The 15,132-nt window shown below is 38.9% G+C and overlaps 1 protein-coding gene across 3 annotated transcripts in view; it reads left to right on the forward strand.

Moving 5' to 3' along the window:
* LOC140726364 (evC complex member EVC-like) overlaps positions 1 to 15,132 on the forward strand; it is an 80,549-nt gene that overhangs the window by 8,755 nt on the left and 56,662 nt on the right. For all 3 annotated transcript variants that reach the window (XM_073042644.1, XM_073042645.1, XM_073042646.1), the window contains exons 3-5: positions 1,056 to 1,139; positions 7,280 to 7,515; positions 8,383 to 8,467. In XM_073042644.1, the coding sequence (XP_072898745.1) occupies positions 1,056 to 1,139; positions 7,280 to 7,515; positions 8,383 to 8,467 (405 nt within the window). The remainder of the gene's footprint in view (positions 1 to 1,055; positions 1,140 to 7,279; positions 7,516 to 8,382; positions 8,468 to 15,132) is intronic.

Consider the following 15,132-nt stretch of genomic DNA (forward strand, 5'->3'; position numbering starts at 1 on the left):
TGACTGCCACGATAAAGCTGCACTTGGATTGGAGAAGCAACACCTCACATAGTGCCCGTGTAGTCCTCATCCTGATGGTGTGATCATCAATTTCTCTAACATGGTGATTTCTCCCCACTACCCCTTTTTACATTTCCCATTCTGGCTCCCCTCCTACCCCTTTTCTTCTCAGCTGTCCATCACCTCCCACTGGTGCCACTCTTCTTTCTCTTTCTCTTATGGTCTGTTGTTCCCTCCAATAAGATTTCTTGTTATTCCTTCACCTCTTCCCCTATCACCTCACAGCTTCTTCCTTCATCCACCTCCCCCACTCACCCACCACCTGGTTTCACCTATCACCTTACCAGCTTGAGCTCCTTACCCTCCCCCCACCTTCTTATCCTGGCTTCTACCCCCTTCCTTCCCAGCCCCGATGAAGGGTCCAGGCTTGAAACGTCAACTGTTGCTTCCTCTCTGTAGATGCTGGGGAGGAACCCGTGGAGTTCCTCCAGCACTCTGTGTGGGTTCCTTTCCCGTGAGGCCCCTAATCAAATTTGATCCATTGCACAACACCAACTCCTGCATTGCCTTTTCCCTCGTGAACCACAAACTACTCTAATTACTTCATTGGCATTCCTCAAATTACTTCTCTTGAGATTCAGTGTCAATCTGATTTCCCAATACACATACATATTGAAATCCCATATGACTATCATAAAATTACCTTTCTTACATGTCTTCTGTCTCCTGTTGCAATTTGTATCCCATATTATTCGGAAGCGTGTGTATTACAGTTTCTTTCACCTCTATCCACAAATCTTCTACATTCCCTGATCCTATAACACTTCTTGCTAAGGATTTGATTTCCTATTTTTATCAAAAGAGCCACTCCACTCTCTCCGCCCACCTGCCTCTCTTTTTGATAGGGTATGCTTGGATTTATAGTTCCTGGCTGTGATCTACCTTCGTGACTTGTGTAATCTTTATTATGTTCAGGGCTACCTTCAAAAGTTAGGGAACTTAAGTGCTTCTACCGTAAAGTGTATTGTGATATGCTAATGTATGTTGCTTTTCAGGAAGATGAATTATCAATCGACAGTAATGTGGCTGCATTTGCATTGAAAGCAAAAATCATATATCCCATTAATCAAAAATTTAGGGTAAGTGATGCATTTGTTATAAACAGTAACAATTATTGCCATTCAATATCAAGCTGAATATTCTTTTCCTTTGCATTCATATCTAACAATGGTTACCTTTAACGCACACAAAATACTGAGGAACTCAGCAGGCCAGGCAGCATCTATGTAAATGAGTACAGTTGACATTTCAGGCTGAGACCCTTCAACAGTCTTGATTAAGGGTTTCAGTCCGTAATGTCAACTATAGTCGTTTACATAGATGCTGCCTGACCTGCTGAGTTCCTCCAGCATTTTGTGTGTGTTGCTTGGATTTCCAGCATCTACAGATTTTCTCTTTTTTGTGAATTGTTACCTTTAGACTGATAAAATGCATGTACTCCTGGAATATGTTTTTGCAGAATCAGGCTACACAATTGGTTAGTTTATAAAACAGTGAGATCAGAAGATATAGTAGAAACAGGCCATCTGGCCCAGTGAGTCTGCTCCGCCATTTCATCACGGCTGATCCAATTTTCCTCCCAGCCCCAAGACCCTGCTTTCTCCCCATATTCCTTCGTGCCCTGACTAATCAAGAATCCATCAACCTCTGCATTAAATATACATAAAGACTTGGCTCCACAGCTGGCTGTGGCAAAGAATTCCACAGATTCACCACCCTCTGGCTAAAGAAATTCCTCCTCATCTCCGTTCTAAAAGGACGTTTCTCTATTCTGAGGCTGTATCGTCTGGTCTTAGATTCTCCCACTGTATCCACTCCACATCCACTCTATCAAGGCCTTTCACCATTTGATAGGTTTCAATGGGGTCACCCCTCACTCTTCTGAATTCTAGTGAATACAGGCCCAGATCCATCAAACACTCTGATGGCTTGTCACATCAAACAATGTGACAAGCCATTCAATCCTGGAATAATTTTCGTGAACCTCCTTTGAACCCTTTCCAGTTTCAGCACGTCTTTTCTAAGATACAGGGCCCAAAATTGTTCACAATACTCCAAGTGAGGCTTCACTAGTGGTTTATAAGTCTCAATATTACATCTTTGCTTTTATATTCTAGTCCTCTTGAAATGACTGCTAACACTGCATTTGCCTTCCTCACCACAGACTCAACTTGCAAATTAACATTTAGAGAATCCTACACAAGGTCTCCTGTCCCTTTGTGCCTTTTTTTTGCATTTTTTTTCCATTTAGAAAATAGGCAACCCTTTCATTTCTTCTACCAGTGTAAATGACCATACAATTCCTGACACTATTTCATCTGCCAATTCTTTGCCCACTCTCCTAATCTGTCTAAGTCCTTCTGTAGCCTATCTACTACCTCAAGACTACATGCCCCCCACCTACCTTCAAAAAAAGCTATCAATTCCATCATCTAAATCATTGACATATAACCTAAGAAGAATTGATCCCAACACAGGCCCCTGTGGAACACCACTAGTCACTGGCAGCCAATCAGAAAAAGCTCTCTGTGTTCCCATTCTTTGCCTCCTGCCAATCAGCCGCTGCTTTATCCATGCCAGAGTCTTTCCTGTAATACCAGGCTCGTAGCTTGTTAAGCAGCCTCACGTGTGGCACCTTGTCAAAAGCCTTATAAAAATCCAAGTAAATAACATCCAGCAATTCTCCTTTGTCTGTCCTGCTTGTTATTTCTGCAAAGAATTCCAACGGATTTGTCAGGCAAGATCTTCCCTTGAGGAAACCATGCTGACTACAGCCTATTTTACCATGCGACTCCAAGTACACTGAGCCGTCATCCTTAATAATCAACTCCAACATTTTCCAATCCACTGAGGTCTATGGTTTCCTTTCTTCTGCCTCTCTCCCTTCTTCTATGGAGTGACATTTGCAATCTTTCAGTCTTCTGGAACCATTCCAGAATGTATTGATACTTGAAAGATTACTAATACCTCCACAGTCTCTGCACCCACCTCTTTCAGAACCCTGGGGTATACATCATCTAGTCTAGATGACTTATCTACCCTCAGGCCTTTCAGTTTCCCAAGAACCTTCCCTCACACACACACACGGTAATTTCACACACTTCGTGACTCCTGACACATGGTAATTTCACCATACTGCTAGTGTCTTCCTCAGTGAAGACTGATGCAAAATTCTTATCAGTTCATCTGCCATTTGCTTGTCCCCCATTACCTCCTGTCCAGCATTGTTTTCCAGCGGTTCGATATCCACTCTCACCTCTCTTTTACACTTTATGTATCTGAAGAAACTTTTGGTATCCTCTTGAATATTATTGACTAACTTACTTTTGTAATCCATCTTTACCTTAATGACTTTTTTAGTTGGTTTTTCTGTTGGTTTTTGAAAGCTTCCCAATCCTCTAACTTACCACTATTTTTTGCTCTATTTTATGCCCTTTCTTTGACGTTTGTGTTGGCTTTGCTTTCTCTTGTTAGACACGGTTGTGTCATTTTGCCTTTAGAATACTTCTTCCTCTTTGGCCTGTATATCTCCTATGCTTTCCATATTGCTTCCAGAGATTCCAGCCACTGCTGCTCTGTTGTTATCCCTGCCAGTGTTTTTAACCGATCAGTTCTTACCAACTCCTCTCTCGTGCCTCAATAATTCCTTGTACTCCACTGTAATATTGATTCCTCTGACTTTAGATTCTCCTCCTCAAACGTCAGGGTGAATTCAATCATAATTTGAGTTCTTTTACCTTAAGTTCTCTAATCAAAACCAATTCATCCAATCCAGGATGGCTGATCTCCTACTGGGCTCTACCACAAGTTGTTTTAAAAAGCCATCTCTTGGGCATTCTAGACATTTCCCCTCTTGAAATCCTGCACCAACCTGATTTTCCCAATCTACCTGCATATTCAAATATCTCATAACTATTGTAACATTGCTCGTTTGGCATGCATTTTCTATCTCCCATTGTAATTTGTAGACCACATCCTTACTACTGTTTAGTGTCTGTATACAACTCCAATCAGGGTCGTCTTACCCTTGCAGTTCCTTAGCTTTATCCATAATGATTTAACACCTTCCAACCCTATGTCACCTCTCTCTAATGATTTGATTTCATTTTTTACCAACAGAGCAATGCCACCCCCTCTGCTATCCTGTCCGTCCTTTCAATACAATGTGCATCCTTGGACATTAAGCTCCCAGCTATAATCTTCTTTCAGCCTTGATTCAATGATAACTGCAACATTATATCTGTCAATGTGCAACCGCGCCAGAGGTTCATCTACCTTATTCCGCATACTGCATGCTTTCAAGTATAACACCTTCAGTCCTGTGTTCACCCCTTTCGATTTTGTCTCCCTTTTCCACTGCAACTCATCCTGTTGACTGAAATGTTGCCTATCAACAGCCTCTCCAGACTTCAAATCGCCTGTTTATAAACCAGCTACCTTATCTTCAGCACTATCACCCACCTTTCCTATGATATTTCTTGCATTGAAATATATACAGCCAGCTCAGGATACCAGTTGGACTATGCTCGATTTTTAAAATCCTAAATTTGTCTGAGGTCTTACCAACTTCTGCCTCTGCAACCTTGCCACTAACTGTTCTGGCACTCTGGTACCCATTCCCTTGCAACTCTAGTTTAAACCCCACTGTGCAGCATTAACAAACTACCCCCCCCCCCCCCCACCCAGTTCAGGTGCAAACTGTCCCTTTTGTACAGGTTCCACCTTCCCTGGAAGAGAGCCCAGTGATCCAAAAATCTTATGCCCTCCCTTCTATCCTACACCAACTTCTTAGCCATTTATTGAACAGCATAATTGTTCTAGTTCAGGCCTCACTAGTACGTGGCACAGGTAGCAATCCTGAGATCACAACCCTGGGGGTCCTGCCCTTTAACTTAGTACCTAACTCCCTGGACAACCTATACAGAACATCATCACTCATGCTACCCATGTCATTGGTACCTGCAGTGCCTATAAAAAGTAATCACCCCCTCCTTGGAAGTTTTTATGTTTTATTGTTTTACAACATTGAACCACAGTAGATTTGATTTGGCTTTTCGGGTGCTGATCAACAGAAAAAGTGTCTTTCATGTCAAAGTGAAAACGTATATATACAAAGTGATCTATATTACAAATATAAAACACAAAATGATTGTGTAAGTATTCACCCCCCCCCTTTTAATATAACACACCAAATCATCACAGGTGCAGCCAATAGGTTTTAGAAGTCACATATTTAGTTAAGATATCCTAGCTATATCTAAACCTGTGTGCAGTCAAGGTGTATCAATTTATTGTAGCAAAAATACACATGTATCTGGAAGGTCCAACTGCTGTTGAGTCAGTATCCTGGCAAAAACTACACCATGAAGACAAAAGAACACTCCAAGCAACTCCACAAAAGGGTTATTGAAAAGCTCAACTCAGGAAATGAGAAAAGAAAATTTCGAAGTCACCGAATATCCTTTGGAGTACAGTTAAGTAAATCATCAAGAAATGGAAAGAATACGGCACAGCTGTAAATCTGGCTAAATCTGGCCATCCTCAAAAACTGAGTGACTGTGCAAGAAGAAGACGAGTGAGGGAGGCCAGCAAGAGACCTATGACAACTCTGGAGGAGTTACGAGCTTCAGTGGCTGAGATGGGAGAGACTGCACATACAACTGCTGCCCAGGTGATTCACCAGTCGCAGCTTTATGTGAGAGTGGCAAAGAGAAAGCCACTGTTAGAAAAAAAGCTTACATGAAATCTCGGCTAGAGTTTCAGAATGCATGTGGGAAACTCTGAAGTCAGCTGGAAGAAGGTTCTGTGGTCTGATGAAACCAAAATTGAGCTTTTTGGCCATCAGACTAAATGGCCAGTAGAAATCCTGGAGGAAATCCTAATGTGGTCCTCAAGAGAACTGTGACTTGGGAGATGATCAATTTTCCAACAGGACAATGACCCTAAGCATAAAGCCAAAACTACACAGGAATGGTTTAAAAACAAAAATGGTTAATACCCTGGAATGGCCAAGTAAGAATTCCAATTGAGAATTTATAGCTGGACTTGAAAAGTGCTGTTCACTCATGATCCCCCTACAATCTGACAGAACTTGAGCAGTTTTGTAGAAGAATATGAAAAAAATTGCAGTATCCAGATGTGCAAAGCTGATAGAGACCTATCCACACAGACTTAAGGCTGTAATTGCTGACAAAGGTGTATCTACTAAATACTGACTTGAAGGGGGTGAATACTTATGCAATCAATTATTTTGTGTTTTATATTTGTAACTAATTTAGATCACTTTGTAGAGATCAAATTAAATCCACTGTGATTTAATGGTGTAAAGCAATAAAACATGAAAACTTCCAAGGGGATGAATACTTTTTATAGGCACTGTCCATGGACCACAACCTCTGGCTGTTCACTCTTCCACTTAAGAATGCTGAGGACTTGAATCGAGATGTCCCAGGCCTTGGCACCCTGGAGGCATCATACCATCTGGGAAAATTGTTCTCGCCCACAGAACCTCCTGTCATTCCTCTAACTAATGATCCCCTGTCACCACAGCATGCCTTTCACCCTCCCCCCACTTCCCTTCTGAGTCACAGAGCCGGACTCAGTGCAGAGACCTAACCACTGTGACTTTCCTCGAGGTCAACCCCCATCCCCCCTCCCACAGTATGCAAAATGAAATACCTATTGTTGATGGGATGGCCACAGGGGTACTCTGCACTGGCTCCTGAACCACTTTCCCCTTCCTGACTGTCACCCAGTTTCCTGTGTTCGGCATCATATTAGACGTCAATTTGAAATAATTAGAACGAACCACCTAACTTTTCAAGTTAAGTGACTAAAATTCAAATGGTATTCACCACATAGTAAACCAGAATATAGGTGAAGGAATAGGCTAGTCAACTGATCAAGCCTACAGTATCATTCAATACCATCATTAACTGATCCTCTATCTTGGTACCATATTCTAATTTTTTCCCATATTCCTTGATGCTTTTTGAGTCTAGAAATCAATCTATATTGTGCAGCCTATATTCAAGTGATACACCTGTTGTAAACAGTAACAATTACAGTTACCCTCCATGTGGGAGAAATTTCCACAGGTTCACAAACCTCTGAGTAAGATTTCTCCTGCTCTCAATCCACATGGGAAAATTTATCATTACAATGTTGCATAAATGTTATACTACTTAATTATTAATATCTTGCATGCATTTTATTGCAGCCCTTAGCAGATGGATCTTCTAACCCTTCTCTATTAGAGAACTTCAAACAACAAGACTACAGCAAAAGGGCAAAACAAGATTTTGTTCTGTCGGGGCCTGAGGCACCTGGTGAAATGGAAGAAGGAAATAGCAATTATTTTGTGGAGAATTATTCACCACTGGATTCTAAAACATACAACGAGGATACAACAATTTTAATGCTAACATTCTTTCCAGAAATACTGGGCTATTCAAGGTAAATTATTTTCAATGCATGTTTACTAGATATAAATGTGTGGCTATAAAAATGAATTGCATTAGGTTGTGTGAATTTAGTCTTCATGCAAAATAAAGTCAAACAATATAAATTTAATTTGGTCTTTGCATTTGCTAAAGTATTTCTAATTTTCTACTCTTAGACGAAGATTAGACCATGTGAATTAGTTTAAATCATGTGCACATGTTTAATGAAGCCTTCATTTTAAAATAATTGAGACTACCTACCAGGATCTGACTGGATCTACTGGCAGATAAGGCTATAACTGGCCTTTTCTGAAAAGGTGTGTGTGCCTCAGCCTTCCACTTGGGGCCTTTGTGTGATAGGCTGTTAGGGTGGTGCCAGCATCTGTGGATTTTCCAGCTTTTGGGCTAGGATATCTGTCCAATGAACTTGCAACTGGCCCATTGAAATTGGAGTGGAGGTTTGGGGAGAAAGGTAGCTCTAGCTTTTTATTTGATTTAAATGAGTTGAAGTACTTAAGTGTGTTATTTTAACATTTAAGTTTTTTAATCATTTCTATTGTAACTTATTCTACAAGTCTTCTGTGATACTTGAATATTTGTGACTGTTAAAAATGTGAATAACAGTGGCAGCTTTGAAAGCAGGATCTGGCACCTCACCTGCTTCTGCTGCTGGTCCATCAGCACAGCCTGCCACGTAGACTGAGCTGCCATAAACTTGGCAGCTGAGTTCCGAGTGGAAGGCTGGCCCTCGAACCATGGCAATGGTTTTGGGCCAGGCAAGTAATTACCTCATATATAACTAATAGCTTTTCAAAATTTATTTCCTATTATTCAATGTTGCTTGTTTGTACTACTTACATCTTTTCTCCATATTTAACAGTCCTGAGGCAGATCTCGGCCTGTACAGACTTAGTCTGCAAGATTTGAGACAATTAGATACAGACATGCATCAAGAAAAATGTACGGTAGGTCTACATTTATTAAGGAATTAAAGTGGATTTTAAATGCCTAAAACAAAAAAATGTATAGGTATCATTGTGTTGGCTGAAGTGAAATATGGTAAATTTCTGAACATATCATGGTCTCATTTTAGATGCCAAGACAAGAATTTTATGAGAACCATGCTCTTGGAGTATCCTCTTGTAGAATTTCAATATGACCTATTTCAGGGTCTCACTGCAATTTGTGCATTAGCCTGTTATGTAAAGTTCTAAGACTGCACTGTTCTCCATGTAAGGCAGTACAGATCGTACCACACTTCACACACTGATATACCTGGTCCATCCAACCTACGAATGCCAAGCTTGTATACAGACCATACATATGGAAAATGGAAGACTGGACAAGTGTTTTGGGGCTGAAGGCATCTTGTGCCATGTAGGAACCCAGTCTGCAGTCAGAAACCTAACTTGTGAATTGTTCAGGTGACAAACAATTCACATTAAGAGAACCCTGCCATAACCTGGGGAGTGAGCCAAATCGGAAAAAAAATGTTTATTAAAATTTCAAAGTCATTTTCTTATTGAAGTACACGTATCTCACCATATACTACCCTGAGATTAATTCTCCTGCGGCTAGTCGGAGTAAATACTAAGAAAGACAATGGAGTCGATGGAAAAACTGCATGCAAGATAGATAACCACTGTGCAAAAGATGACAAACTGTGCAAATACAAAAAGAAAAAAGAAACAAAACAAAATAATGATAAATAAATAAGCAATAAATATCGAGAACATGAAATGAAGAGTCCTTGAAAGTGAATCCATAGATTGTGATAACAGGGACTCGACTTCCAGGTCATCAAGGGAATGGCGGTGTAGGGAAAGGTCTCTCGACAAAAAAGAAGGTAAACTGCCCCAAAGCCGAAATTAGACAAATATTTAAAATTGAATAACTATATTAATAAAAGGGGCAAGGATGTTGTCTAAGAACAAGAGTAAAAAGCCCGCTCAGAAGATTGATAAAAACAAAGAGATGTAGCGAGACGACGGGCCTAGCTCCCCCACGGCTAGCCAAGACGGAGGTAATGAGGAAGAATCAGTGAATTTGACTTTGATTCTCAGAGAGATTCGCGAGTTCTGACAAGATAACAGCAAACAGTTGGAAGATATTAAAGGAGAATTAGTAAACACTAATTTGAGGTTAGACGACGCGGAAGCGAGGATTGTAGCAACTGAGGAGAGGCTGCAAAAAGCAGAGGAAGTGACAGAAATAATGCTAAAGCTGCAAGAGCAGCTCCAGTGGAAGCTAACAGACCAAGAAAGCCGCTCAAGAAGGGAAAATGTGAGGATCTACGGAGTTCCCAAAGGAGCTGAAGGTAAACCCGGATTGATGATTCCCTTCATGGAGAAGCTGCTTAGAGAGAATCTTGATATACCGGATGCAGAAGACCTACAGATAGAAAGGGCTCACTGTGCGTTAGCATCCCAGATCAATTGCAGTCAGATTCCTCAGCTACAGAATGAAGGAAGAGGTGCTTAAATGTGCATGGCAAAAGAAAGGTTTCATGTTGAACAACTGTAAAATCAGTTTAGACCACGATTACGCACCGGAGATCCTTGCCAGACAGAAGGAATATGCGGAAACACGGAGAGTCCTGAAGGAAAACAATATCAGATTCCAGACCCTGCATCCAGCTCGGTTAAGAGCCTTTTACAACGAAGGGATAAAAACCTTCGCTACAGTAGAAGAGGCAATGACGGACATGGCGGACCGAGGACTACCTCTAAAAGTTATCACTCAACCGGAGTCGTTACTGGAGAGGATTCGGCAAAAGGCATGGCAGCCAGCGCGGGGAGGATGCTACATGAGAACCAGAGTGTCAAGTTACAAGGAAAAGCTGCAAATATTCAGACGTGAACTTACAGAGAATATAGATTAATTAAGAGAAATGACTGAAAAGAGTAAATCAGACTTGAAGGTAAAATGAAAGTTGGTAACTGAAAATAAACTAGACGGAATAACTTGAATATAACAATATGGTCAAGACATAAAAAGGAGAGAATTCTCTATGATTATTCACACTGCGGAAGGCCCTCTAACACAGGGTGAAGATAGAGGTATTCCCTCTGAACTGAGGCGGGTTGGTGCTCAGGCCTCATTGTTGGAAGTCAGGAAAATTTTCAAATGTTATTTGTTCAAAAATGTCTCGGGTGTGGTTGTATGTTTTGGTTTATTGTTGAGAAGGGATTGCTTACTGTTTGGTTAGAAAAGGAGAGTTTTTTTATTAGAGAAAAATGAAAACTGCACTGTTAAAAATAATTTCCTATAATGTTAATGTGGTTTTGAATCCAATTAAGGGAAATAAGATTATGTCTAAATTGAAAAAAGAGAGGGCACAAATAGTTTTCCTTTAGGAAACACACATGAGCCAATCCGAACATGTAAAATTAAAAAGAATGGGTTTTAAACATGTATTTTATTCATCATATACATTGAGCCACAAGAGAGGGGTAGCAACTTTAATATCAAGTGCGCTTAATTATGAACATATTTCAGAGACTAAAGACAAGGATGGACGATTTGTAAAAATTACAGGAAGAATAGAAGATACAGAAATAACATTGCTGAATGTTTATGCTCCACCAGGTTGTGAATGGTCATTCTATAGGCACATTTTTGACCTAATGGTCAATTCTCAAAGGGTAGTAAACTGTGGAGGGGATTTTAATATTAGGTTAAATCCTGCATTAGATTCTTCAAGAATAGTCACTCAAAATAAACCTTTGACTAGGAAAGTGAATTCATTGATGGAGGAGTTGGGAATTATAGATGTGTGGAGGGAATTACACCCCACTAGTAAAGATTATACACATGACTCTTTCCCTCATTCAGCTTATTCAAGGATAGACTATTTTTTTTATATTTAACATAGATAGACTCAGGATAAAAGACTGTAATATTGCAACAATTGATTTGTCGGATCATAGCCCAGTCTCTATGAACCTAATCCTGGAAAGGACAATGAGGAAAACACTATGGAGGTTAAATTCACATATACTCAATAATCTGGAAGTAATGGAGAGATTAAGGGGAGAAATTAAAGAATACCTAGACCTTAATGACACAGGGGAAACATCACCAGTGATCTTATGAGATGCATTAAAAGCTGTACTGAGAGGGAAAAGTTATTTCCATAACCACTCACATGAAAAAATTCAATGCACAAAAATTAGCAGACCTTCATGGAAAATTAAAACTTAAAGTTGTAGATTGCAATAAAATTAATTATAATTTAAAACAGGAAATTAAGAAATTGCAAAGTGAAGTTGATGATATTTATACATTGGAAACTCAAAGAAATTTTCTTTACTTGAGACAAAAGAATTATGAAGTAGGAGGTAAATCAGCTAGATTATTAGCATATAAATTACGTAAACAACAAGCAGATAATACAATTTACAAAATAAAGAATCCAAAGACAAAGCTGGTAGAGAGCACAATAAGGAAAATTCAAGAGAGTTTTGAAACATATTATCGAGAACTGTACTCTCAACTCCGGGCCTCAAATGAGCCCTATATAGACACTTTACTGAATTCTTTAGATCTATCCAAGCTCACAGATCTACAAAATAAATGCCTATTAGAACCAGTAACTGTCAAAGAACTGAACGTGGCCATCTCTAGATTAAAGACTGGAAAGTCTCCAGGTTCTGATGGGTTTACCTCAGAGTGGTACAAATCGCTAAAGTCACAGTTAGTCCCATTGCTACTTAACACCTTTAATTGGATATTACAGAGAGGAGAAATTCCACCTTCCTGGAGAGAAGCGATTATTTCAGTTATTCCTAAAGAGGGTAAAGATAAACTAGAATGTGGCAATTACCGGCCAGTCAGTGTTCTTAATGTGGATTACAAATTATTTACATCTATATTAGCGTGCAGACTGGAAAAGTTTTTACCTGGTCTTATCCACTTAGACCAGACTGGATTTATTCAACAAAGACAAACTCAGGACAACATATGGAGAACTTTACACATACTAGAACAGGTTACTAAGAGTGGGACAGAGACAATGATAGTGGGGCTAGACGCTGAGAAAGCTTTTGATTTAGTTAGTTGGGCATTCCTATATAGAGTGTTAGGAAGATTTGGCTTTCAAGAAAATTTTACTAAAGTAATCCAGACTTTATATGACAGTCCCACAGCTCGAATTAAGATAAATGGGATCCTCTCTGACTCCTTTATCTTAGAGAGAGGAACTAGACAGGGATGCCCAATTTCTCCTCTACATTTTGCGTTATACATTGAACCGCTTGCCCAACTAATAAGACAGAGCGAAATTGTAAAAGGTGTTAAGGTGGCAGGGATTGAACAGAAAGTGGCGTTATTCGCAGATGACGTTTTAGTCTATCTGAGTGAACCAGAAAAATCATTTATAGGATTGTTTACACTGTTGGATGAGTTCGGGTAAGTATCAGGTTATAAAATAAATGTAAAGAAAATGCAGGTTATGTCCCTAAATTATACAGTATCCAAAAAACTGCAGGATACATATGATCTTCAGTGGGAAGCTAAATCATTAAAATATTTAGGAATAACCCTGCCAAAGGATCTTTCAACATTATCACAGGTAAATTATGGGCCATTAATTTCAAAGATAAAAGCAGATATACATAGATGGAACTTTATACCCTTTTTAAGTTTAAATTCAAGGATAAATACTATAAAAATGAATATTCTCCCTCGGTTACTCTATCTTTTCTGGACTTTACCCATAGAGGTGGACGATAATCAATTCAGGGAATGGGACAAATGGATTTCCTGCTTTATCTGGCAAGGAAAGAAACCTAGAATTCAGTTTAACACCTTACAGTTAGGGAAGGAAGGAGGAGGAATGGCACTTCCTTGCTTGAGAAATTATTTTTATGCTTCACAGATAACCCCTCTGTTATACTGGTGTAATAAGGAATATAAGGCTAGATGGAAGGAAATAGAATTTGGATTGATTGACAGTTTTCCTCTGCAGGCCTCAATAGCAGACAAAGGATTGATAGCCCAATTGGAAAAGTCTAAAAACAGCTGGATAAATCTTACATTAAAAGTATGGCAGAAGGTGGCTAATTCATGTGGAATTAATTACATATTAAATCTTTTTAGATGGTGTGCATATGATACCGAATTTCTTCCCAACAGAGTAGATAAAAGGTTTGAACTATGGATATAGAAAGGTCTTACAACCTATCTTTCATTTACACAGAAAAGAGTATTACAAAGTTTCCAATCCTTACAGGACAAACATGGCCTAGAACATAATGACTTTTTAGGTACCTTCAAAAATGACATTATGTTAACCAGAATGGTAGATATACAGATTTATCAACAGTAGAATTAGAATTCTGTATTCGGCTTACAGTTCAATGCCAAGTAAATCAATTTCTCGATTATACAATGTACTCTTACATGCTAAAAATGAAAACACATTGTATGTTAAAGAGAAGTGGGAGAAAAGCGAGGTTGGTACTTTCAGAGGAGGTTTGGGGGAAAATATGCAGCTTTCAGTGGTCTTCGACTAACTCTTTGATTTGGAGAGAACATTGTTGGAAAAATATTATAAGATACTTCAAGACCCCATATCAGGAAAAATATAAAGGCACAAATGTGACGTGTTGGAGAAGGTGTGGCTCCAAGGAGGCAAATCATTTCCATATTTTCTGGGATTACCCTAAATTAAGTTTATATTGGAAAGGTATTCATAGAACTTTAGGTCAGGTATTTAAGACCCAGATACCTCTGAACTTTGAGACGCTCTATTTGGGACATGTACTGTTTTTGGATCAGAAGAAAGACATAAAGTTGCTACAGGTCCTCTTAGCGGCAAGTAAGAAATCAATCTCCAGAAAGTGGCTAAATCCAATATCACCTACATTAGAAGATTGGCATGAAATTATTTTGGAAATATTTAAAATGGAAAAGATGACCTACTCTTTGAGAATTCAAAAATAAAAATTTAATCAAATTTGGAATAAATGGATTGAATTTATAACCCCAAAGCAAGCAGACTTTGGAGGACTCTCCTAATGATTTACACTACTTTTCTCATCAACACAGTAATATTGCTAATGTAAGCATCCTTGGTTCGATTGTTTACTGTTTATATTTTGAAAATAGGGAATTAACACAAATAAAGGAAAAGATTTGGGAAAGGGGAAAAATATGGAAAAATTAAGTAAATAAGTACATAGGGATTGGATAATTATGTTTGGGGGTGGAACAAACATGAACGAGTTAGGATATAAAATCCTACAATGGTAGTTATATAGGGTTATATATAATATTTTGGACCAGAAGTAATGGTTCTCAAGAGATACATGGAAATTATTATTAATCCACTATTATTACTATTTTTCTTAACAATTATTGTCATTGCTTAGTCTAATAGGGTGGAATTACAACTGCACATAATTACCTATTTAAGTGCCTTATTTTTATATTATCTCAATGTGTACTTATGAATGTATAAAAAATTATAGATTAAAATTTTTTTTTAAATTGTGATAACAGTTTATTGTTGGGTTGATTAAGGTTGAATGAAGTTATCTCCTCTGGTCCAAGAGCCTGATGGTTGAGGGGCAATAACTGTTACTGAAACTGGTGCTGTGAGTCCTGAGGCTCTTGTATCATCTGCCTG

This window comes from Hemitrygon akajei, chromosome 4 (assembly GCF_048418815.1).
Source record: "Hemitrygon akajei chromosome 4, sHemAka1.3, whole genome shotgun sequence".
Lineage (NCBI taxonomy): Eukaryota > Metazoa > Chordata > Chondrichthyes > Myliobatiformes > Dasyatidae > Hemitrygon > Hemitrygon akajei.